The sequence below is a fragment of the Scylla paramamosain genome, chromosome 24 (assembly GCF_035594125.1).
Source record: "Scylla paramamosain isolate STU-SP2022 chromosome 24, ASM3559412v1, whole genome shotgun sequence".
In the NCBI taxonomy this organism is placed as follows: domain Eukaryota; kingdom Metazoa; phylum Arthropoda; class Malacostraca; order Decapoda; family Portunidae; genus Scylla; species Scylla paramamosain.
The window spans coordinates 20234690-20259806 of NC_087174.1; the positions used below are offsets into that span (position 1 = coordinate 20234690).

The 25117-nt window shown below is 39.1% G+C and overlaps 2 protein-coding genes and 1 long non-coding RNA gene across 7 annotated transcripts in view; 1 reads left to right on the plus strand and 2 right to left on the minus strand.

The window, feature by feature from the left end:
• Positions 1 to 9800, minus strand: part of LOC135112859 (uncharacterized) — a 37543-nt gene extending 27743 nt beyond the window's left edge. The window contains exons 1-2 of one of the 5 annotated variants that reach the window (XR_010274581.1): positions 9270 to 9800; positions 7457 to 7574 (exon numbers count right to left, since the gene is read on the minus strand). This is a non-coding gene — a long non-coding RNA (uncharacterized LOC135112859). The remainder of the gene's footprint in view (positions 1 to 7456; positions 7575 to 9269) is intronic. The other 4 variants (XR_010274584.1, XR_010274580.1, XR_010274583.1 and 1 more) reach the window with 4 other exon arrangements.
• LOC135112856 (gastric triacylglycerol lipase-like) overlaps positions 1 to 14501 on the plus strand; it is a 35489-nt gene extending 20988 nt beyond the window's left edge. The window contains exons 3-10 of the mRNA XM_064027758.1: positions 4646 to 4776; positions 6175 to 6464; positions 7452 to 7566; positions 10057 to 10303; positions 10893 to 11045; positions 11153 to 11237; positions 11351 to 11493; positions 11673 to 14501. Of these exons, the coding sequence (XP_063883828.1) occupies positions 4646 to 4776; positions 6175 to 6464; positions 7452 to 7566; positions 10057 to 10303; positions 10893 to 11045; positions 11153 to 11237; positions 11351 to 11493; positions 11673 to 11837 (1329 nt within the window). The 3' untranslated portion in view covers positions 11838 to 14501. The remainder of the gene's footprint in view (positions 1 to 4645; positions 4777 to 6174; positions 6465 to 7451; positions 7567 to 10056; positions 10304 to 10892; positions 11046 to 11152; positions 11238 to 11350; positions 11494 to 11672) is intronic.
• A 410-nt stretch (positions 14502 to 14911) lies between these two features.
• Positions 14912 to 18578, minus strand: LOC135112857 (uncharacterized). The gene is made up of 6 exons (XM_064027759.1): positions 17775 to 18578; positions 17388 to 17556; positions 16509 to 16708; positions 16092 to 16272; positions 15512 to 15644; positions 14912 to 15314 (listed from the first exon to the last, which is right to left on the minus strand). The coding sequence occupies exons 1-6, from the start codon at positions 18024 to 18026 to the stop codon at positions 15104 to 15106; spliced, it is 1146 nt and encodes a 381-aa protein (XP_063883829.1). The 5' UTR covers positions 18027 to 18578; the 3' UTR covers positions 14912 to 15103.
• Between the last annotated feature and the right edge of the window lie 6539 nt (positions 18579 to 25117).

A 25117-nucleotide genomic window follows, 5' to 3' on the forward strand; every position in this document is an offset into this window, starting at 1 on the left:
AGTAATAAGTATGCGAATAAAACAGACCAGGGCCTTACAATATGGAGCTGAAGCAGTGAATATAGCTATGTTAAAGTGAATCTTTTTTTGTTCTAACTTTCTACAGTCTTTCCTAACTTTCACTCTGTGTTCAGATTTACACGCGTTTTTATATCTTCGTATTTACTGTATTTACAAGTCAAGTAACCTATGTATACTCACTCATTTCCACTGTTTTTCATGCTTCCCTCATTCGTAAATCTTCTAAACTGCTAACAGCCCCATTACAAAGCCTGATAATGGGTAGATTATACAGAACGAGGTCATATGGAGCTGAAACAGATAATTTTGCTCATGACCTTATGATAAAATGTACCTTTTTATCTAACTTTCTACAGTCTTCCCTTCGGTTCACTTTATCTTATGGGAAAACTGTATTTATATGTTGTTGTATCTATGAATTTATTATGACAGTCACAAGTCAAGTAACATACTGATTTTTACTGTTTCTTCATGTTTCTTTCATTCGCAAACCCTGTAGTTGCTGACCGTCCCATTACAAAGCCTGGCAATTGGTAGACCATAAGCAGATCAGAGAATTCAAAACTGTCCTGTATTCTCAATCCCTTGACTGGTGCTGTTTCTCCTCCAGTATAACAAAACGTTGTTGCACAAGTTTAGCATTTGATTTTGAAAGACACCACAGACGACACAAAGAGTGATCAAGTGGTTCAAACGTTTTAGTAGTTGTAGTTGTATTTTTTGGTCTGTCAAATGAGAAAAATCCAGGGTTAAAGAAAGTGTTATACGGCCATTAGCATTTACAGGGTCAGGCACTTTGGGCACCCACAAGGTATATTTTCAAGGGCTACGGAGATGATTTGCCAGGTTTCCCCGGGTTGTTCTTCCAGCTCACTGTGTACGTAGATCACATGTTAAAATATTACTGGCATCATGAAATACTCCTGAAAACACAAAAACTGCCACTACAGCCTGCTATAAGTAGAGATAAGATGCATAAGTGTTTATAAATACCGTACACTGAGATTTGAAAGATTTGAAATGGAAAACACTAGCAGTAAAAATAAATGATGTATATTACTGGGATCATAAAACACCATTGAAAACTTCTACTACAGCCTGCTTCAGGTGTTTAATTAAGAACACTGTCAGAAATATTGTGTAAAATGCGATATAACTCCTTTAGACACCTGTTTGTATGTATTTATTTATTTATGTATGTACGTATATATTGTATGTGATAAATGCGTACGTATGTATATATGTATGTATATATGTTTGTTCGTTTGATTACTCTAAATTTTTCTCCTGTTGGATGTATGGGAATAACACTGAACATTTTTTTTTTTTTTTTTATTTACTTCCCCCTTGGTCGATCTCCCAGACAAATAAAAAAGAAGAAAAAATATGTATTTGGACGGTAACCATTTCCCTGCCGAGCACCAAGCAAGACCACAAAGGGAAAACTAGGGAAACCTCTTTAACTTTCTCCATATACGTACAATAGTGACAGGCAACAACCCCTCCCCCCTCCCTCTCCCTCCAGCCTCGTCCCCGCCTCTCCACTCCCCTCCCTTCCTACCTCTAGCTCCGTCCCACCCTCCCCTCCCTTTCTTCGTCGTCGCGGCCTTCCCTATCCCCCTTCTCTCTCTCTCTCTCTCTAGCTTCCCCTTCTCGTCCCTCCCTCGTTCCAGCCTCCTCTCTCCACCCCCCCCCTCCCTCCAGAGTGCCTGACTGATATAATGACACCGCAACATCGGGGTAGCACGGCGCCGGCACGCACGCCAGCTTCTTTCCCTGGTGGTGTGCAGGGAATTCATGATCGATTCACTAAGTTTCTAAAAAAACTCTAGGTTATTATGAGAACTATTTCGCAAGAGTTCAAAGGTGAATTCACTGGCACTGGTCTAGGGCAACAAGAAAAAAAAGAGAGAAAAAACAAAACAAAACAAAACAAAACATCCACTTAGGTGCCAGTCCATAAAAAAAAAAAAAAAAAATTGAAATCATCCAAAACTTGAAATCTCTTCCTTGAAAGAGTTCAAGTCATAGGAAGGAGGAAATACAGAAGCAGACACTAGATAAAAGGGATGAACGGTTAAGAATGGTGGTTAACTCTTCCATTAGAGAGGTGGACAGAACAAGGGTGAGAGAAAGGAGAAAGTGTTGTGCAGAATGGTGTGAATGAAGATATAATTAGCGTGAATATTAACGTAGATGTGATGTTCAATACGTGACTACATAAAAGTATAATCCTAAACTTAGTAATGAAGTTTTCTAATGGTATCCAATAAAAAAAAAAATTCCATGGTGCTAAAAGTTAAAACTGTCATAATATTTCCAAAGTATTATTCCTCCTCCTCCTCATTTTTATTATCATTGTTGCTGTTACTACTACTACTACTACTACTACTAATACAACAATAACAACTTCTACTACTACTGCTACTACTACTACTACTACTACTACTGATATTCCTATACTGTCATTATTGCCATGCTCGAAACACAGAGGCGAGTACTGGTAACAACCCAAGTAGTGAGGCAGTCAGTCAACCAGGGCCGGAGGCGGTTTACATACAGCCGTGAGGGGCGACGTGACCTTGTTCTCGTGGCGTATCTCCGTCTTATCTCCGCCAAACAAATGATAAACAAGACCAATCCTCGAGGCTCCCTGCGTGACCCACCGGTGGCCAGCAAAGGTGTTCAATAAGTAGGGAAAAAGAGCACTGCTCGATAAAAACGCTGCTACTTAAGAATGGAAAGGGGTTATGCTTCATTATTACCACGCAATTTGGTTTTAACAGAATCTGAATGCTGCAATTAACGTTAAGATCGAACGTTAAGTGCATCAGTAGTGTGGTGCGTCTTTGCGTTCTAGTCACGTGCTTTCCCAGAGAGAAATGGTTCCGTAGTTCATTCTACTGACGTGCAAGGCTACCGTCCTCTCGTGGTACTGACGTGCGTGGCTCCCGTCCTCTCCTGGTACTGACTTGCGAGACTCAGACTCCTGTTCTCCGGTGTCAGCGCTGCGTGGAGCGATGAAGGGTTACGGATGAAATGGAGAGTTTGTTTTGATGTCCACCTTGATAACCCCGAGACCCCGCTCGTCGTGACATCAGCCTTGCCCTTGGCCTCAACAAGTACCCTGTGTCATCACACCTGTTTACGTAAACATGCTGACAACCCCATCTGTCACACGCACACGTCACACAGAAGGAATACAAGGAATACTCTCTGACATAACATACCTGGGTGACGTAACAGACCTGCGTATGCTTAGCTTAGTGAGGGTCGTGCGTGGCAGTTCTTCAGGTATCTTTAAAACTCAACTACGACTTCCTATCACTTTCATTTACACCGCCTCGCATGATCTCGTATGTAGTTGCGTGGTGTACCTCAGATCGAAGCCTTAACCATTAGTGAAGGAGCGATCGCAGTGACACGACTCCCGCACCACGTGACCGGCAGCAAGACATCACTCACGACAAATTTAGGTTTGTGTTTTCATGAAGACAACTTTTTAAGGTCAGAGATGATTGGTCACGTTCTCATTTTTTTTTTTTTTCTACTGACAACGCAGAATTCTTATTAAATTACCAATGCAATAATGATAACACCCGTGAAAAGCCCATTAATGCGACATAGCGTTCCAAGTTGGGATGACACGCCGAAACGTTTGGAAATGCTGCCCTTTCACGAACAAAAACAAACTAACCTAAAGCCAAGGATACGTACACTCCTCGCCTAGAACCAATACATCCAAGAATACGGTGCTGATGCCCGTATTCAGAAACGTTTTGCTCTCTCACCATTATTTTCTAAAGATGATTAGACAGGTTTTCAAGTGTTTCTCCTCTTAATAATGTAGAAATCTTGCTAGTATGTCACTAGAACCGCAAAAAAAAAAAAGAAGAAAAAATAAAAACTCATGTCACTTCAACTGAAGCCTTTTGAATGTGGTGGAGGCAGAGATGTTTCAGTATGGGCCTAAGTACTGCCTTTCCCAGCTAACCTAAAGCCAAGGATGCTACAGCTAGCTACACATGCCTCGCCTTGAATCAATACGCCATGAACAGAGTGCCGCCTTTCCCACCTGAGGCGTGACTTCGTTACCTTAAGTGACGAACCAAGACCACCCTTACATTAGTGGAGGCCACACACGTGTGCGAGCGTCCCGGCCTTCAGATGCGGTCTTCGGGGAGGGGCTGGCCCAGTGAGAGTTCAAGTACCTTTCTGATATACCCAACGTGATTCGGAGGCGTTCAGGCATAGCTACAATCCTTCTCTCTTCCTCCTCCTCTTTCACCGTCCTTTCTCAGTTTTCGAGAGTCACAGGTTGGCGCCATGTACGAGTCCCCTTCAGTTGTTTCTGTCCCTCGCATCTTCCTCTGTGACTCCCATCCTTTGCAGTTCTACCGCAATTCCATTCCTCCATCTCACTCTCCACGTGCTAGTCCCTACCCGAACCATTGTTGGGATGTAGGCCGAGCTGGGGCGACTAGCGGGGTACTAAGTTATCTCATTTTTTTTATCTTCTTACAACTTCCCTCTATACTGTAGCTTATAGGCACCAGGTAGGACGACTTCACTGAGGGCATCTTCCACGTGCTAGTCACTAACCCTTGTGTGTGTTGGGTTGCAGGCTGAGCTGGGGCGCCTGGCGGGGTACAAGGTGGAGCGACACACGGTGGTCACTGCAGACGGCTACATCCTCACCCTGCATCACATCCCGCCCTACAGCAACCCTGCACGTCGCATTCCCGTCACCACCAGGTATCTCTCTCTCTCTCTCTCTCTCTCTCTCTCTCTCTCTCTCTCTCTCTCTCTCTCTTCGTGGACGTGGGTGTTTTAAAAATCGGGTATTGGGATTCGTCTTTAGGAGTGTTAAAAGTAGAAGTTCCGAAGTAATATTGAAGTTATATTTGGCGCTGGTCTGACCTTGTCTAGACTATGCTGTGCAGTTCTAGTTCCCATATTACAGGAAGGATATAGATCTATTAGAATCAGTACAAAGGAGAATGACTAAAAGGATACAAGGTATGTTGGGTATTCCTTACAAAACGAGACTGAAGCTTTTAAATCTACATTCCTTAGAAAGGCGTAGGTTAAGAGGGAACATAATACAAGTCTTTAAGCGGTATAGGAGTTATAACGAGGGTCACATAAGCAAATTTCTCAGGATCAGTAATCAGGATAGAACGAGAAACGGTTCAAGCTTGAGAAAGTTAGATAAAAAAAAAAAAAAAAAAAAAAACAAGATATACAGAAAGTGGTTGTAAAATATAGTGGTAGATGACTAGAATGAACTCGGTAATCAAGTTGTTAGTGCTGAGCCATTAGGAAGCTTTAAAAGATTAGACAAATTTATGGATGGGTATGACAGCTGAAAATAGGTAGGCATGTTTCAAATAGGGACTGCCACGTGTCGGCCTGATGGCTTCTTGCATGCACCTTCCCTTATGTTCTTAATTCCATATTTTAATTGGACTTCCCATCAACGTAAAAATGTAACAGCTCAGTAGCTTTTGATCACTGACTAAATTCCTGTGATACAAATAACATAGCGTTCGTGAGTAAGTCGGTTCCGAATCACCAACAGGGCAGGAGGAGTGACGCAGAATGACAGAAATGCAATAAAAAAATCTACGGAATATAAAATGAAGAATCCCTAAAATTGACAATAACTATTTCTATTTGACCAGTCCTTACATCACACGTTCTAATCCTCTCTCTCTCTCTCTCTCTCTCTCTCTCTCTCTCTCTCTCTCTCTCTCTCTCTCTCTCTCTCTCTACTTTTCTAGATTTCGAAACCTGTGAAAAATTACGAATCCATAATTATCAAACATTCCAATCAAATAACAGAGCATCTAAATAAATTACGGCTTTTTCTCTTATTTTCTTTAACTCTCAACTACCATGCATGAAGCGATATTATTTAAACAACTGATTTAACTCTGGTGGCTTTTTCTTTTTTCTTTAGGGACTGGGATCTCAATGGGCCTCTTTCTTTTCTTTTATTTCATTTATTTGTTTTAACCTAGGCCAGTACCACTCTTACATAGAAAAAAAAATACACTTGAACAATTTTCGTCTAAAAAGTTATAGATGATCATGAACAAACAACGCCTGGCAGAGAAACGATTCAAACAACACATTTTTGACACTTCACAGGATAAGACGCAGCAGCTATGACCGACACAGTAACCTGACCTCACCACCCTGGGCGAAGGAGGAACTGAAGAAGGAGGGAGAGAAGGGGAAAAAGACGAAGATGGAAGAGTTAAAAAAAGACGAAGATAACAAGGCAGAGGACTTGAGGAACGACAATGAGGGAGAGGTGGAAGAGGAGCACCACAATTTGCCTCCTGTCCATGATGGGGACTCGAAGGTTGTGTTCCTCCAGCACGGACTTATGGGTTCATCTGATAACTGGAACACCAACACCCAGGATAATTCACTAGGTACGTTACTCTCTCTCTCTCTCTCTCTCTCTCTCTCTCTCTCTCTCTCTCTCTCTCTCTCTCTCTCTCTCTCTCTCTCTCTCTCTCTCTCTCTCTCTCATGTCCATCCATGCATTTCTTTTTATTTTTTTTTTCCAATGATCAGAAATTAACAAAAGGAAGAACGTAGCAGTACAAGGGTTAAACTCTACACATCACAATTTTTAAGCATTATATAATTCACAACAACAGAGCGTCGACTCCTTAGTGACGAGAGTGAACCAAAGGACAAGGGAAAAAAAAAAAAAAAACACTTATGAACATAAGAAAATAAGGAAAGCTCAAAAAAAGTCATCAGGCCTACACGTGGCAGTCCCTGTATGAAACCTGTCTACCTATTTTCACCTATCACCACCATCCATAATTTGTCTAATCTTCTTTTCACGCTCCCTACTGACTCAGCACTAACAGACTGATTACTGAGTCCATTCCATGAATCTGCCACTCTATTTGAGAACCAACTAATACCTCTTTTAAATCTAACTTGACAGTGTAGGTTATGAATACACTCGTGTCATCAGTGCCCTCTCCTTACTGCAGGTTTGGGTGTGTCATCTTTCCTAGAACGTTTGGCTCCGTAATGAGAACACTTCGTGTTCTCATCAGAACTATTTTCAAAGACCATAAAAATGATTAGTTACGGACGTTGTTCGCCACTGGTGATACAGAATCCTTGATGAATTATCATTAGAGTCATGAAAACATCCTTGACTCACCACAACTACGAGTATTTTCAAGGACCACGGAGATTATTTGACGGTTCCTCACGAACGCTTTTCACATTAGTGATGCAGAATCTGTTAAACTACCACTAGACTCATAAAAAACACCCCTGATAACAAAGATATCTTCCACTACAACCTGTTAGAAGTAGAGATAAGGAGCCGAAACGTGTGAGAATGGGCCCCTGCACAATGCTAGTCTTCACCGCCTCTCTCCTCCCCCCAGCCTACCTGCTGTCGGACGCTGGCTACGACGTGTGGATGGGCAACTTCCGCGGCAACATTTACTCTCGGCGACACGTGAACTTGACCCACCAAGATCCACAGTTCTGGAAGTTCAGGTGAGTCACTGGTGGAAAAAAAATAAATAAAATAAATAATGGTAGTTATAACGTGTAAATCATGACATGACCCACAGTTCTGGAAGTTCAGGTGAGCCAATGGTAGGAAAACAATATTGGACAATACTAAAATCTGTAATAATGTGTGTAAATACTGATTAAACACGTATTTTGTGGTTTTATTATTCAAGGGGAGGGGGGAGAAGTTTTACACTTAGATCATTATACAGGAGGAAAAGTTTCTTTAAGCTTTCCTACGTAAGGCAAAATAATGTCAACAGAGAATCAGGATTTCATTGTATCACTGCTGGCCATTGCAACTCTGTGCTTTCAGGTCATTTTGTCTTCACATCATTAACTGTATTCGTCGTGCTACGTTCTCGTACTCTTACATCACTAATGGTTCGACTTCATGTCCCGTAGTTTGAAACATTTACGACTTTCATTAGATGTGCTTCCCTTTGAACTTTAATTCGGACATTTTCGAAGGGCACAAAGTTAAATTCGGGTTCTCGTGGTTTTTACGCACTAATGATTCAGATTTCTTGTGAAATCATCGACAGAATTATGAAAATTCTCTTAAAGGCTCACCTACCTCCACTAAAGTCCGCCATTATTATTATACGACAGAAAACACCAAAACTTTTCATTCTTGTAAGAATAAATGTTGAGTGAGTAAGCGAGTGAGTTTAAGCAGAACTAAGGTTATGTGGCACTGTCTGGAGAATAATATGGATGATAAAGGAATCAGGTAAAGGAATATGATACGGCAAGTTAAGATCACAGGAAACGGTCAGGGAGGAATGGGATTTAAACAAATGGTAAGGAAATACAAAGGAACAGCTTTAAAAGATTAAATAAAAAAGAAAAAAAGATAAGGAATTGGTGGAATGGACTCAGTAATCAGGTTGTTTGTGTTGAGTCATTAGGAAGTTTAAAAAGATTAGACAAATTCATGAAAGGAGATTATAGTGAAAATAGGTAGGTATGTTTCATGCAGGGACTGCCACGTGTAGGACTGATGGCTTCTTGCAGCTTTCCTTATTTTCTTATTTCTTATGTAAGAGGTCTACGCTAGGCTGAACGAGCGTGAAACCTATCTTTACCTATCACCAGCATCTACATACGTCTGGCTATCAAGGCGAGAGCATCCTGGCCACAAGAGGGTCAGCCACCCCTGTCAGAGTGGTAATCTATACAAATTACTCATAGATAACGTTAAATATTACCATTAATGTTTACCAGCGGCATTCCGTAACCACAAAGATGAACTGCCTCTAATATCCGGATTGCAATGCCATTACCTGAGCCTACATTTAACATTATAATGACTGAGATGTCTAAGGCCTAAACAGAAAGCGGCTGAAACATCTTCCTGCCTCGTGCATAATTAGTAACTCTTAAAAATCTCTTAAAGTCTGAACTAAAAACAGATGCTTATTTTACGGCTTTAACACGCAACGTTCAAAACTTCTTACAACCTCAGCTAAACACAACCAAAAACAACTAACCTGAAACCGCCAATCTTAAACTGAATCACTGGGGTTCAGGTTCCGAAGCTCACAATGAAACAAGACCCTACCTTTGTGAATACGGGCCGTGTTACTCCCAATATCGAACAAACTTCATTTCACTGTGTGGATGGAATAACAAACAACATAATGGTTGACTGGTTAGAAGGTCACTCAAAGGTCGTGACTCACCTGTGTCTGCGGGGAGGTAATGAAGAGCAGCACGTGGACAGTGACTACCTTCCCGTGCTGACTTGACACGTCAACTGATTTGGCTCATGTCTACATTTTGTTGGTCGTTTTTTTTTTTTTTTTTCAAAACCGTAACCAACATTAAATTTTGAACGACTGATTGCCATATTAATTTTGGTGGACAGTATTAGTTCATGTTAATCTTGTTCAGTGAATTCTATAAAATAAACAAACCCTCGCCCTTCTTCCACTCCCTCCCTGGATCTAGACACCCTTCCCTTCCAGATACCCACTTTCTTCACTCGGTCTTTTTTTTTTTTCTTTCTTTTCTTCCGAAGTGCATAGAGCACGGATATTTTTCTAGCAAACACGAAGCTACCGAAAATGTTATGAATTGTCTATGAGTAAGTTCTTTCCATTAAATACGTTATTAAAAATACTAACAACCTGATTGTCCTGAGAGAAGGAAGCGAGTTACATAAGTGAAGGTTGCTCCTACACTCAAGTGACTGTGAAGTAACAGGGGATGAGTTATGTACATCGATGCATACAGAAAAAAAAAAAAATAAATAAATAAATAAAAATCTGGCAGTAAATCCTTTCACACTGATTGATATATTGATTCCACAGAGGTCTCAATGAACTTGAGAAAAGATTCACAAGATAGTTGTTTAGATTAAGACTAAGTTCTAGTCTTTTTTTAAATTCATAGGCTCTGAGTGTGCAACTCTACATAAATATTACACCCAAGAAAGGTTTTAATGGGAGGAAAATTCTGATGTTGCAGCTATGATGAGATGGCCAAACATGACCTGCCTGCCATGCTGGAGCATGTGCTGGTGGAGACGGGGGCAGAGAAGGTGGTGTACGTTGGCCACTCTATGGGGACTACTGTATTCTTTGCCACCATGAGCTCATTGCCTGAGTACTACCAGGACAGGATTGCCGCCATGGTGGCCCTCGCACCGGTGGCCACCATCAAAAGCATCTCCTCGCCTATCAAGTACCTTGCCCCGCTCGTCAATGAGCTCCATGTAAGTAACCAGAAAGGAAAGGTGTGCCCACACGGGTGAAGGGAAATGTGTTGAAATGACTTAGTCATTTCAACACATTTCACATTAGTCACATGGAAAAAATAGTTAAGAAACAAAACAATATATAAATAGCAAGCCATTATTAATGTCGCCAAATCCAATGAAACATTTAGTGCAACATGACATCACTACTTGAAGCAGCAACACATGAACAAAAGTGAGATGAGTATTGATATTATGATGCCTCAGAAACTGAAGGATCATTATGAGAAAAAAAAAAAAAAATCAAAAGAAAATTAATTGGGACTTTTATCTTTATATATTTGGTAACATTAATCAGTCACTAAAGTTTAACTACACATGTATCTGCAGGCTATGAACATATTACAGTCAATTCCACATTTAAATAGAGCAACAACACTACTCATATACTGTACTTACATTAACTATCAAGTGAGGTGCTTTCATGACAAAGGCAGGCATACTTTTAAGTCCTTAATAAACGTGATGCTATTTTTACATAAGTTACACATATAACAACTTTCATTATTGACTGAAATTAAAGCTGCAGTACATTTTTGGTGGACAGTATCTGCTGCGCTTCTTTGGAAACGACCAGGAGGTGATGACCAACCCAATGCTCATCTCCCTGTGGGACCCATACAGGGTGTGCAGAAATTACCTGCTGTGTGAGAATATCCAGTTCATGATCACAGGCTTTGATCCGGCTCGCGCTGATGAGGTGGGACACAAAACTTGAACCAGTGCATACTGCTGCCTTTCTGTGTTTATAAATGTAAACTTGAAGTAAATTGACCAATGATTCAATTACCTTTTCTTCCTTCACAGTCGATGGTGCCAGTCATTCTGTCCCACAACCCTGCCGGGTCATCCACACAAACACTCTTTCACTTTGCCCAAGGCTACACTTCAGGTTGGTTAATATTTGGATGATAACATGTAAGCATTGTGTAAAAAATCATAATTAAAATGGAGATAAATTATTATTTATAATTATAATTTTCAACATACATCTCAACATTCCAGGTCGATTTCAAAAATTTGATTTTGGTCTGAGAGAGAACCTCGTAAATTATGGCCAAGAACAACCTCCAGAGTACGACATATCCAGGATCAAGGTGCCCATTACTCTCTTCTGGGCAGACAACGACTGGCTTACCGGGCAGGAGGTGAGGCTCACCTGGTCACACAGCAACACTTCAAGCATTTTCCCACTGCTCGAAGATTATTCATCTTTTGTTGTGCTAGGTTTCACTGCCTCTGGTACACCATCATTCTTATTTTCGCACATATTTTTGTAAAGCAAACCTTCCACTGACTTGAACTTAAAATGCTCCCTTTCCCCCAGGACATCAATAACTTGAGGGAGAAGCTGCCAAACCTTCAGGCAATCCACAAGGTCTCCAATCCCATCTTCAGCCACCTGGACTTTCTCTGGGCCACTGATGTTCGCTATCTTGTTTATGATAAAATATTTGAAATTTTAGATAGAACTTTACATAAATACTTATAAAATAAATTTTATAGCTTAAGAAATTCTATATTTATCAAGCTCTAAAATATGAAATTTTGGAGTGAAATGAATTCTCACTAGAAGTGTGCAGTGCATGCATGTCTAGATATTCATTTGATACACCTTATGGACAGTAGTACTGCTGCAGTACAGCTTGTGGTATGTATCTGAGATGAATATCTTTTAGAATCAAGTTTTATTCTAATAAATTTTCTTATATATAAGAAAATTTATTAGGATATATTTATATATTTTTTTATTTTTTATTTTTTTTATAAAGAAAGCTTACATATTTATTGACTAAGCATGTTATTTAATCACTCTTCGTGATCAATTTTATCAGCCACAATATTCACCAGATAATAAAAATGGACTATTTCACCAAAGATGAATGCCTGTGCACTTGGGTCTCAGTCAAAAATTTCAGGCATTCACAGACCGCAAGACAACTTGCACACAAGCCTGAGGGTCTGAAGTCAACATTCCTAAAATAAGTTCAGCCTCAAGAGTTAAGGATTCCTCTGAAAATCTTAAGTGACTGTAGAAAAGGATCAGTCTGATGGTTTGTGAATACTAAGAGTTTATTTTTAATAATACGTTTAGAAGAACACACACACAACTATGCCACTATGACATAGTTTTTGGTATTATAAATACTAAGAGATAAAACACCAGAAATCTGCAAAAACTTCCTGAGAATATTACCAGACCCAAGGTGCCAACACTGGTACACAATGAAGTAATACTACCCACTGAATACTAGATGACTGTAATATGAGTATACACAAAGTTTTAGTCTGAGATTTATGTGCAACATAACTAGTGGATATCACATAATAAGAACTATAATATTAACCAAACCACAGGTTTTACTTGCTTCAGAGGCTAACACTACAGGAGACACTGAATTCACACAGCTCAACTGACCTTGTTACATTCTTACACAAACTTATTCTATAACATCCCTGAGAGCTCCATGGGTCTAATAAGTGACTACAGCTGGCTTTATTAACAGTGGCACATTGCCACAGAAATGGCTCTACCTGGGATTACTAAGTGAGCACTTGATTATATGACAACCATTCTGAACCATGTGTGTGCTGTGCTCAGCATGCACATCAGACCACACTCAAGAATCTGTGATTGTACATAATGTGTAGTACATAGTACTTGATTACATGTATGTGTGAAGTCGTCAGTATGCATGTCCTGTGAAAAGTTATGCACGTAGTGAGAATTTTGTTTTATTGCCAAGAGGCAGGGATGAGTCAGTACCTATGGTGTGATGCAGGCACACACTGAGTGCCAATAATATTATATTCTTAGAATCACCTTGGTTGGGAGCCACAACCTGGCCAAGCATTGCAGTCAGGTCAGAAGAAAACTCCTAGCATATTCCCTGCAGATCTCAGAAGGGATGAAGCAAAGACTAGGAATCTGCTTTCTTCTTACAATGGGACAAAGCTTGACAACATGTTTGAGCTGTCCCTCAATAAGGGGATCTTAGATGGGTGAAAAGATATATTTAATTTAAGTATGAGAAAAAAGTAATGCTGAATGTAGTAGTGACACAGTGTTGTTATATGTGACCAAACATTTCATAAACTCAAGCTGAATTATGTCTGATATGTTTTTATTTTCTTTGTATTCAAGGTGTTATGTTGGGTTTAAACATGGTCTTGGGATACCTGAGATGCTAAATACCATCCACCTATTTATCAATATACTAGAAAGGAAATCCTACAGGGGATGGCCCAGACAAAGCACCAAATGCACACGCGCGTGCCGCCCCCCCCATATATATATATATATATATATATATATATATATATATATATATATATATATATATATATATATATATATATATATATATATATATATATATATATATATATATCATTGACACTCCAAACCCCATCAGTCAACAGTGGAAAATGATAATCTCATGAACCACTTTACTACACAAATAACCTACAAATACTGAATATTGCAGGATTCAGATCTCATTCCCTTAACATAAGACCCAATCTATGTAGTTCCAATGATTCCAATCACATGAGTTTGATGGAAGAGATGAAGTAATTTTGTCACAATGTCCCTGAATATGCTTGAGTAAAAGGAAAACTGATGTTTAATTTTGAAGTCAGATGAGAGATATTGCTCATCCATAAATGTAAAACAACTATTGAACTTGATTCCTAAACACATTCATATATTCCTGAAATAAATCTCAGAGGTTATGTATCTGTTTTACTGACAGCAAGAGTTGTTATTATCTTCTTCAGTAGTAATAGGACTATAATATTCAACTGTAACACTTAGCTTTGCTGCTAACTGATAAAATGGGCTTCTGTCTAGGGTAGATGATGGGAAGTGATGTATGCACCCTGACTACTGTTTTAGAACATCAGATGAAAGCTCTTACAGGTGATATTCAAGAACTAAGGTCATCCAGCCCTTTGACTACATTATGATTGTGCTTTCATCTCTGTATTACATTAAACGAACATGTACAACAGTGTGTTAAATCTCAGTGTATATCATACTAGTTAAGGAAATTAATGAGTCTGCAAACACCAGCCAAGTACTGTACTGGGTATGAACTGAAATGTAATTGTCAAATGTAATGCATTTATATAGTAAATTTGTACTGTTTCATTATCTAAGTAGTTTCCTTAAAAATCAGGGCCAGGATGGGATGGAAAATGTATGATACTACCAGACACAAAAATGTCCAAAATATTTGAAAATCAATGAGAGAGAGAGAGAGAGAGAGAGAGAGAGAGAGAGAGAGAGAGAGAGAGAGAGAGAGAGAGAGAGAGAGAGAGAGAGAGAGAGAGAGAGAGAGAGAGAGAGAGAGAGAGAGAGAGAGAGAGAGGGGGGGGGGGGAGTGGCTGATCCTCATAAACGTGGAACCTGACTTTCAAAATGGTAATGTCTCATATCAACACATGAGGGGTAATACTTTCTTGGAGATTACCTTGCATGCACATTTGTATACTGAAGATGACATGTCCCAGCACATTGATTACTAAAATGTCGTATGAAGAAGGTAATGAAAATTCTGTACATTTCATTCATTATTAAGCAACTTTTATCAAATTAAATAAATTATGCTATCTTACATAGTAAGCAAATAAATTATTTGAAAATTATTGAGATTATTCTGTTTCTTTCTTCAGTTAACATATTCTTCATAACTACAGGAACAAGATGACATGATCCTAGCTATATCACCTACTTTTCTCTCCAAATTACGCTGTTCATTTGTTGGGTAATTTGATTCCAAGAGTGGAAAACCAGTTTTGACACTCAACATGTGCTTCTCCACTGACAACAGTGGCCTGCAGTGCACTCGCCTCAGGGTCATTCCTGCTGATTGTGAACACTTGACTGCTGCCTTGTGAGAGAGTGCCACAGGCCCTCACCTCCTCACTCAAGGACAGCGAGGGGGCCTTCACTTCCAAATCATGCCTGAAATTTAAGAACACACCATGCCAATAGTAATAAAGCTAATAAGCATTAACGCTGTTTTGCTGTACCATGAGTGTTTGTTTAACTAAAAAGTAAAACAGCTACCGTATTTCCTGGAACATAGCATGCAGTATTTTGCACACAAGTTTCATTATATCATACAGTCACTATTACAAGTCACACAATGGATGACTTGCCTTGGAGCCTCCAGCACTGACAGCTTCATGTTGCCTTCCTTCAGGTGAAGAGTTGAATGCCCTGTGACATCTGTGACTTGCATTTCTATCTTGCCAGAGCCGATAAAGCCTGCTATCTGGCCATGGAATCCATCTGGTATATTTAAGAAACTAGATTAATATTTTTTTTCTTTACATTCAGTCCCTAGTCTATTAGGGATAGAACAATGCCTCCCAACAAATGACTTGGTCATAGCATTTGGGAACCGTTACCCTGAGTGGATGTCCTTAACTTTGGGCCATGGCCAGGATTCAAACTTGTGCGACTCAGGACCCCATGGCCCCAAAGTGTGTGTGATACCACTGCACCATGGCAGCCGCAAAATAATAATAACTAACAATCCATCATATAGAAACATACTTACAATGCCACTCATATATGAATTGTCATGTGATATTTTTTTGGGGGAACTATTTTATGTATATCATACTCTCAAAAACAAGAGAAAAGTCACAATGTATAACAGGCAATATAAGATTAATAACAACACAAAAAGTATAAAAGGAAAAAAAGTGGTGCTAAAAATGTCACAATACTTACTGACAACAACCTGGCCATGCTTGACTAATAAATCAGTGCACCCATGAAGGTTGTTGATTTTAATGGTTCCTTTGTCAGCCTTGATCTGACCCTGGTTCATGTAGGAGGACTCTATCTCAGTGCTCAGCTCCTTGGCTTCTATGTTCAGTGCTAGACCTTGCAATCTTTTGGCCTTTAAATGCTGTAAGTATTTGATAAACACTATTAGTTGTAAATGATAAAAGCTTCTCATATACCACACAATAATTATCAGTAGTTCACCAAAAATAGTTTGTATTTTATAATATTTTTGGTTGCAGTACAAACTCAATAAACATAGTTAACACTACGAGTACAGAAGCAGAGGTAAAAGTAGAGATGAAACACATCCCATACAAGACTCCTAATCAGCATGAAAGAAGGCAAGGTTTGAATTACCGTGTTTTTAGCATTTATGAAAATATTTCCCTGCATCGAGCCATCAGATGTAATGTGTCCATTTTCAGTGGTGATGTGAATGTTGTGACTCTTGAGGCCACGACTGTTCACTTCTCCATTCTCAGTGAGCACTTTAATTTCATCAGACTCCATCTGTGAAATCCTGAGCCGTCCTTCGTCCATTAACTTCACATCAAGATCTGTTAGAATCATGAATTACTTATTGACCTATCATTGAATCAAGAAAGGTAATTGAGAGAATTCAACATTTTTTATGATACACTATAAACTTTTGTAATAATTTGTTGTCAATAATAAAAAAAAGAAAAGATATAAAAATCATTACCACATAGAAACACTGAAGACATACAGCACTGAAAAGTAATGAGTGATAGGCTTTCCAATATGTGAATTATAGATATGCTATGTGTATAGTTTACCATCTTCATGTTCATATATATATATATATATATATATATATATATATATATATATATATATATATATATATATATATATATATATATATATATATATATATATATATATATATATATATATATATATATATATATATATATATATATATATATATATATATATATATATATATATATATATATATATATATATATATATATATATATATATATATATATATATATATATATATATATATATATATATATATATATATATATATATATATATATATATATATATTATAACTCAATATGAAAATAAGTTACGGATAACAATTAAGAATATACTGTTTTCTGTGATATTCTTCTATAAAAGATAATGCCTTTCATGTAATACGGAAAGTAATTTCCAATATCATTCAACATAAAACAAAATTACACATAGAAACAAGCTTACCATACTTAATGGGTACCATCACTTCACAAAAAACACTTGGTGACTTAGCCGTTGCACACACAGTTAGGATGTCCCTCTGCTCGCCTGTCAGCTCCACAGTGATGCCCTCACAAGATGCAGAGGGCAGGCCGTGTACTGCCACAAAGGCTCGGTCTGCATCCGGATATTCCTGAAAACAGACAATTATACTGTTACCATCCTCAGAGCTTGCTCTTTAAGTATTTCAACCATGGGAAGCTTATATCCCAAACACAAAAGATTCTTTGAAGGTATGAAGTTGTCACAATGAAAAGTATAGTTATCTGAGAAAGCAGGAAATAACAGATATATGAAACAAAAATCTCAATTGCATGTCACTACATTGAGGGAACTTGGCAATTTTCTCACCTGTACATTTGTTGGCTTGATGTGAAAGTCAATTGTTCCAGTGACATGAAGGACACCAAAGCCTGGGTTGACCTGCAGCTCCTTCTCTTTGAGCTTGACATAAGTCTCCGTGTTATGGGTGAACAAAGACCGGCAGCCAAAGTTGTTTGCATGGACTGCACTGACACATCTTGGAATGATGCTCCTGTGTCTGCTGTGACACCTCAGGATAAACTGACACAAATGAGGGAGATTCTTGATGGGCAATGTCATTGTCGTTATGTAAATTTTGTCTAAAGTTGATTAAATTTTCAAGCTTTGTAAGTATTCAGCTCTAATATAAGATCAGAGGCTACAGTTCAGTAAGGGTTGTATAATCCATACTAAACCGAGAACAATGAGCAATATAACAACTGTCTTCCATTAACATGTCAACACAGTCCTGCAACACTATCTCCCCAAAATTGCTTGGTTAATGTGCACTCAGCTGTGACTCCTGCCACCTTCAACACTGCCGGCGAGTGATACAGGTGACACCACTTACAGTTCATTCACCTCGGGCATTTCACGAGATTCGAGCATCCTTTAATTTGTTACGGTGCTAACGAAGGAGGAACTGCTGCTCACGAATATAAAGTCCAGACTTGTGTCCACTAAGCCCGCGTGAACCCAAGTTACCCAAAGCACACACAAGGCAGACGGTTTTGTAAGCAACGCCGGACGGTCGATCAGCTGACGAGTGTAAACATTATGCAAGGCAGAGCTCGCAGCTGTGGCTCGAGTCGTGGTGGGAGATTAGGGGAGGAGGTGGCTGAAAGAAAAACGAAAGATCCTTTCCCTATTTCACCTAATTTTTTTTTCCTGCCCATTTTCTTTAGACTGGGCCCATTGGTAACGTTAATCTGTGCTGCCTTCACGTGCTTGTCTCACAACATGATGGTACATATGTTGCATGTCCAGTGTAAAAGTCGGCTGCATTAAACCCTCTGCCAGTCAGGATCCATACGACAGACTGTCGTATGGATCCTGACTGTTATTAGTTATTAGTTATTAGTTATTAGGAGTTATTAGTAAAAATATTAGTTTAAAAATATAATTGAAGGAGGAGGATAAAATAAATAAATTCGGTGTGATTCTTCACTTGATAAATAACTATGCAAGTAATGATGGAAAATAAGGTATGTGGGTCCTGCAGGGCGCTTCGACGGAGAAGGACCAAATAAAAAACATAAGTAACAAGTACCAAGTTGGTTAGCTTGCTAACAGGGTAATGGAGTACAGTAGATTATTTCAACATGCAGAGTTCATAACCCGAATCAACACGAGAGTGCCTCTAGACAAGGATTCTTCAAAGTACGGGGTCTCGGGACTCTTTACTGGGTCGGAAGGTGGATCGCCGTATCGTAGATAAATATGTAAACGGCAAATGAAAGTTATAACGTGTGTATTTACCTTGGTGTGGTTTACGTGAGGGGAGTAATCTCATAGTATCCCGTCTCTATCCAGTTTGGTCTTAAAATCATGGATAGTTACGGCACTGACAACGTCTTCACTGAGTTCATTCCATTTGTTTACACTTATGTGAAGAAAACTACCTTTTGATTTCTTCTACAGTTAACTTTCTTCAACTTCTTACTGTGTCCCCTTGTACTCTGTGTGTCTAAATTTATAAAACATTCATTGTCCACACTTTCCATACCATTTATCATTCTATAGATGTTTATTAAATTCTCTCTCTCTCTCTCTCTCTCTCTCTCTCTCTCTCTCTCTCTCTCTCCTATTTTCAAGGGTAGGAGTTTCCATCATTCTTAATCTCTCTCTTCATAGGTCGACTTTCTCAACTCCGGAACCATTTTTGTGACTGCTCTTTGTACTCTTTCTAATCTTATAATATTTCTCTCTATATAAGGAGACCACACCACTGCCGCATATTCCAATTTTGGTCTTGTCATGGAAATAATTTTTTTTTTTTTTTTTTATAATTCCTTCATCTAAAATAAATATGAGAATGTCATTCTTATTCTTTTAACAAATTCATCGTCCCTCCAGTAATTTTATCAATGTGTCTGTCCGGAGTCAAATTTTCAGTAACTGTTACTCCCAAATCCACTTCCTCTTGATTTCTGTAAAACTTCACACCGTTCAACTCACAATGATATTGTATTCTTTTCTTACTCTTATCAAACTCCAATACTTTACATTTACTTAAATTGAATTTCATTTGCCAAGATTTACTCCATCTATTTATCTTATTTAAATAATCTTGCAGTACCATACAGTCATTTACATTTTCTACTCTTCTCATCAGCTTAGCATCATCTAAAAATAAGTTCATATAACTGTCTATTTCTTCATTTATGAAATTCACATATATTACAAACATTATTGTTCCCAACACTGATTCCTGTGGGACAACACTAGTTACTTTCAGCCAAGATGAATTCTGGTCTTGTATTACTGTTCTCATCTCTCTGTCATCCAGATAATCCTCCATCCACTCCAGCAGTCTTCCTCCAATTTTTCCATTTTTTTTTTTTCTTCCATAGCAATCTTCGGTGTGGTACGTTGTCAAACGCTTTCTTCAAGTCTAAGTAGACACCATCCACCCATCCGTCTCTCTCCTGCACAATATCGATTACCCTTGAATAAAAGAACAATGTGAGTGTGTTTGTGTGTGTGTGTGTGTGTGTACAATTGATTTTCATATCAGATAGAAAGATACAATGGAACAGACGTAGCCTACAGGGTCATGAAGGTAGTGTATGAAATCAAACTGGGTCGTGATAAAAAAAAAAAAAAAAATGAACTGTTGTATACTACTGATGTATCGGATATCCACCTCCGCATCCACATATACGGAGTGAGAATACTATCCGCTCCAGCGTTTTAACATAACAAAAGATCCGCATTATTAATCGCAACCGCATTTTCAGATAACAAGAGCTCCGCCGCTGCCTCCACATCGAAGAAACGCTGAGATTCCGGATCTGTGTGTGTGTGTGTGTGTGTGTGTGTGTGTAAGAACGAGGGAGATTGAGCGCGAACTGTGGACAAAGAGAGAGAGAGAGAGAGAGAGAGAGAGAGAGAGAGAGAGAGAGAGAGAGAGAGAGAGAGAGAGAGAGAGAGAGAGAGAGAGAGAGAGAGAGAGAGAGTCTATGGAAGTCATAAGCGCAAGAGTTATAGTGAGGTAAGAATGAATGAGTTGAATGGATAGAAGTAAGTTGAAAAAATAACCGTGAGAATGGCTATCGATAAGAAGGAATAAATGAGTGAGAATCAGTGTGAGGGATAAAACAAACTTAAGTTAGATTATGAAAATAAGCAAAAGATTAAGTGTGAGTTTGAGTGATATTTAGAGTGGGGATAAGAATGACTGTGAATGAGTGACAGCGAGACTGAGACAGAAGCGTGACTCTGTGAGTGAGAATGATAGCGAAAGATGAAATGTGAGAGAATGATCGAGTAAGAACAATCCTGAAGATTAATAAATAGAATGAGACTGACTGAGAATGACAATGGAATTATTCGAGAGAGAGAGAGAGAGAGAGAGAGAGAGAGAGAGAGAGAGAGAGAGAGAGAGAGAGAGAGAGAGAGAGAGAGAGAGAGAGAGAGAGAGGATGGATGGAGAACGAATGCTATGGAATGAATAGGGGGAGAAAGGGACGTATTATGAAGTCGTAGAAGGAAGGGAGTTCGTAGTGTGGAAAGGAGAGTACTTGGGATAAGGAAGTGGAGGAATGGTGAAGGAGAGGGATGGGGGGAGAAAGTATAGAGGAAGGATAAGCAAGGAGGGTGAGGAGTGGGTGAAGAATTAGAGGGAGAGAAGTTAGTGGAGAATAAGTATTCCCTTTTCCTCTCCCTTACTCCTGTTTGTCCTTCCCACATCCATGCCCTTCCCAGTTCTACTCCTTCCATCTCCTTGTCCCCTTTACTCCCCTTCCGTAGTTGGATCTTCGACATTCTTTAAATATATTATATATTTTAATACTTATCTTGTTATAATTTTTTTTTCACTTTTCCTCTTTTCTCTTTGTCTCATCTCTTTAGCTTTGTGTCGCAGATACGACGCACTTCATTGTGTTACTGAGATGTGTAAAGATGATCCGCATCCGCATCCGCATCCGCGGATATGGAGGTAAAAGTAATCCGTAACCCCATCCGTATCCGCAATCTAATCCGCTGCCGTATTTTATCAGTGTTGCCAGATTAGCCGTTTTCCGGTTAGATTTAGCCGAATTTGGCTGAATCTAGCCAGAAAATATTGCTTTTAGCCGATAGCTGGAAACAGCAGCCGAAACCCTCCCCAAATTAGCCATTTTTTAGCCGATTTTCTGCAATAAAGAAAACATCGTTTGAATGGAATATTCACTTCTTATAAATTGCTAAATTATGGAATAAATAATAGTTCAGAATGTCCTAGGTATGAAGGATGGGAAGCTGTAGCGGTAGCGGTGGCGGGAGGGTTTCTGGGGAGAGGACCGAAGGGGAGGGGAGGGGGAATCGCAACCAACAGTTTACCTGGCAGGTCTCCTGGATTCTGTCGCCATGGCGTCCCTTCCTGTACGATACCAGTGAGTGACAGAGTGAGTTTGAGACTCAGTGTGCGTTCAGTGTGCATAACGTATCCGTCGCGATCACAGTTGTTAGTCTCAAGGGGAAGAATTTTCCGGGCAAACATGGCTGAGGAAATTAAGCAACGAACATAGGCACAGAAGTTCAGAAAACAGTGGGTGCAAGATGATATATTTATACAAGGACTGGATCGCAGAAATTCTTAACGATAAAAAGAGTGTTCTTTGCAAATATTGTGAGACAACATTCAGAGCGAAATATTATGACATCAAGGATCACGCAAGGAGCAAGAAACACCAAGTGAACGGTGCACCATTTTCTCCCCGACAAGCAAAGATAAGTCTTCCCAAGGTTGAAAAGTCTCGTGATATGGGTCGAGCTGAAGCCCGTTTGGCACTTTTCGTTGCTAAACATTGTACCATAACCTCATGCGATCATCTAGTGGACATGGCGATAAAACTTCAGCGGAAGTTGCAATGCACAGAACTATCTGCATTGCGATAAATGAACACGTTCTAATGCCCCATTTTGTTTCCAAGCTGAAAGAGGACATAGGTGACAGGAAGCACAGTATTTTACTGGATGAATCCACGGATATTGCTGTTCATAAATACCTGGGATTAGCTATACAATACTTCAATGAACATTCACAGTTTCTACATTCAGTAGTTTCTACTTTTTTGCGCCTCGCACCACTACAAGAATGTGATGCAAACGGTATCGTTGATGCTCTGAAGTCATTTTTACATGCATATGGACTTCACTTACAGAACATGATTGGCACTGGAACTGACAACGCTAATGTGATGGTTGGAATAAACAAAGGAGTTTACAAGCAACTAAAAGAGGAAGTTCCTTCTTTAGTGCATACCCGCTGTGTATGTCATTCATTCCAGTTAGCTGTATCACACGCAAGTTCTGTAACCATGCCAAGGAAGCTAGAATTTCTCGTGACTGTGACCTATAACTGGTTTATCAGATCCTCCTCAAGGCAGATGGCATACAGTAACTTATTCATACTTGTAAATGATGGACATGAGCCTCATGAGATTGTACAAACATTCCAGACCGTTGGCTATCTATTGCTTCTGCAGTGCAAAAGTTATGTGACCAGTGGTTGGAGCTGAAGAAGCATTTCAATTTAACAAGAACCTCTAAAAAGTGCTACAATTCGGAAATGTTGCATGCCATGTACAGTGATGAATTCAACCATGCCTACATGTTTTTTTTTTCTTAAGTCTGTCTTAAATGAGGTTTAGAGAGTGAACAAGGCATTTGAATCTAACAACCGCGATCCCTCAAAATTATTAGATGATTTGACACTACTGATTGAAACTCTAGTAAACAGAGTGATACTGCCATGTAACCAGCATCGCATAGATCCCTTCACCTGCAACCTGGACGAGTATATGCTCTCCAAGGTGTATCTTAGGTACGAAACTGAGAAACTGTTATCAGACCTACTCAAGCATGTGTCTGCAAATCTAGAGGGAAACTTACGGGCACAATGCTAAATTTTTCAGTTAACTCTAATCAAAGAGCTTCGCCAAAGATTCCCTGACAATGAGCGAGTGTTGATAACCATGTCACTGTTCAGTGTTGGAAATACTCTGCGTGTGGTAAAAGACTCCATTGCCCCTCTCCTTGACTTATTAAATGTTAGTGTAAAGGATATTGCAAAAAATGAACTCCAGTGGTCAAATATAATCCTCGTAAAATGGTGTGAAACAAAAGACACTGTAAAATTTTGGGCCGAAGTTAGCGGTTACAAAGATGCTTCAAACCAAAATCCTTACTATGAACTGTCATCTGCTGTTCTAACAATTCTAAGTTTGCCACTCTCAAATGCAGAGATTGAGTTTTCAGTCAAATGAGCCTCACAAAGAGCAAGTTGAGGAATAAAATGCAAACAGACACCACTAATGCATTGCTCCATGTACGCTATGGGCTGAAGCGGATGTCAGAAACATATGTATTATTACAACCTCCCAAATGATGTTCTGGATTTTGTAGCCTTAACTTCAAAAGTATTCATATTCAAGGACAACTGCAATATATAAACCTTCAACGTCGTCTGCAGAGGAAAAAGACGATGAATTGTTCAATGTCATCTTTCAAGGTATGTAACTAAAAGGTAAGAAAAGAGTACATCATATAAATTATACTGATTAAGATCTCTTTCCGAAACAATCCTTTAGAATATATATATATATATATATATATATATATATATATATATATATATATATATATATATATATATATATATATATATATATATATATATATATATATATATATATATATATATATATGGATGCACGAAAAATAACCGTTTTCTTTGCCATTTACATTAGAGTTTAGTTGTTTTCTAGCCGGCTTTGGCGTCATTGTAGCCGATTCTCCTCATAGCTAACTGGCAGTACTGTATTTTATGAGAAATGCACAAATCCGGCTCCGTTTCCGCATCCCCGGAGTTCTAAAATTTGGTATCCGATACATCACTGCTATATACCACTTCTCGCCTCCCCTTTCCTCCCTAAAAACACATTCATATCATAGGAGATAGTAGATTGCATACAGTTCTTCAAAACAACTATATCTTAATAGCAAGAGACAGACTACTGTAGCGGAGAGGTAGTGATGCATGCACTATAACCTGTGCTAGGTCTTAAGCATGGCTGTCACTATCAGCCGTAAGCCCATTTGACAGCTTCATCGACCGTCACGGCCCAACCATCCCCTTAGCCATGAAAGCAGCAAAAAATGCAAGTGGTGTTTAAAGAGGCTCT

What these genes read in the sequence shown, in the direction of transcription:
- LOC135112857 (XM_064027759.1), bottom strand. Translation starts at nt 18,026, where the DNA reads ATGACATTGCCCATCAAGAATCTCCCTCATTTGTGTCAGTTTATCCTG. An exon ending in GATGGTACCCATTAAGTATG is followed by an intron (nt 16,709 to 17,387) that starts GTAAGCTTGTTT and finishes TGATTCTAACAG; the next exon opens with ATCTTGATGTGAAGTTAATG. An exon ending in TCAGTGCTGGAGGCTCCAAG is followed by an intron (nt 15,315 to 15,511) that starts GCAAGTCATCCA and finishes CTTAAATTTCAG; the next exon opens with GCATGATTTGGAAGTGAAGG.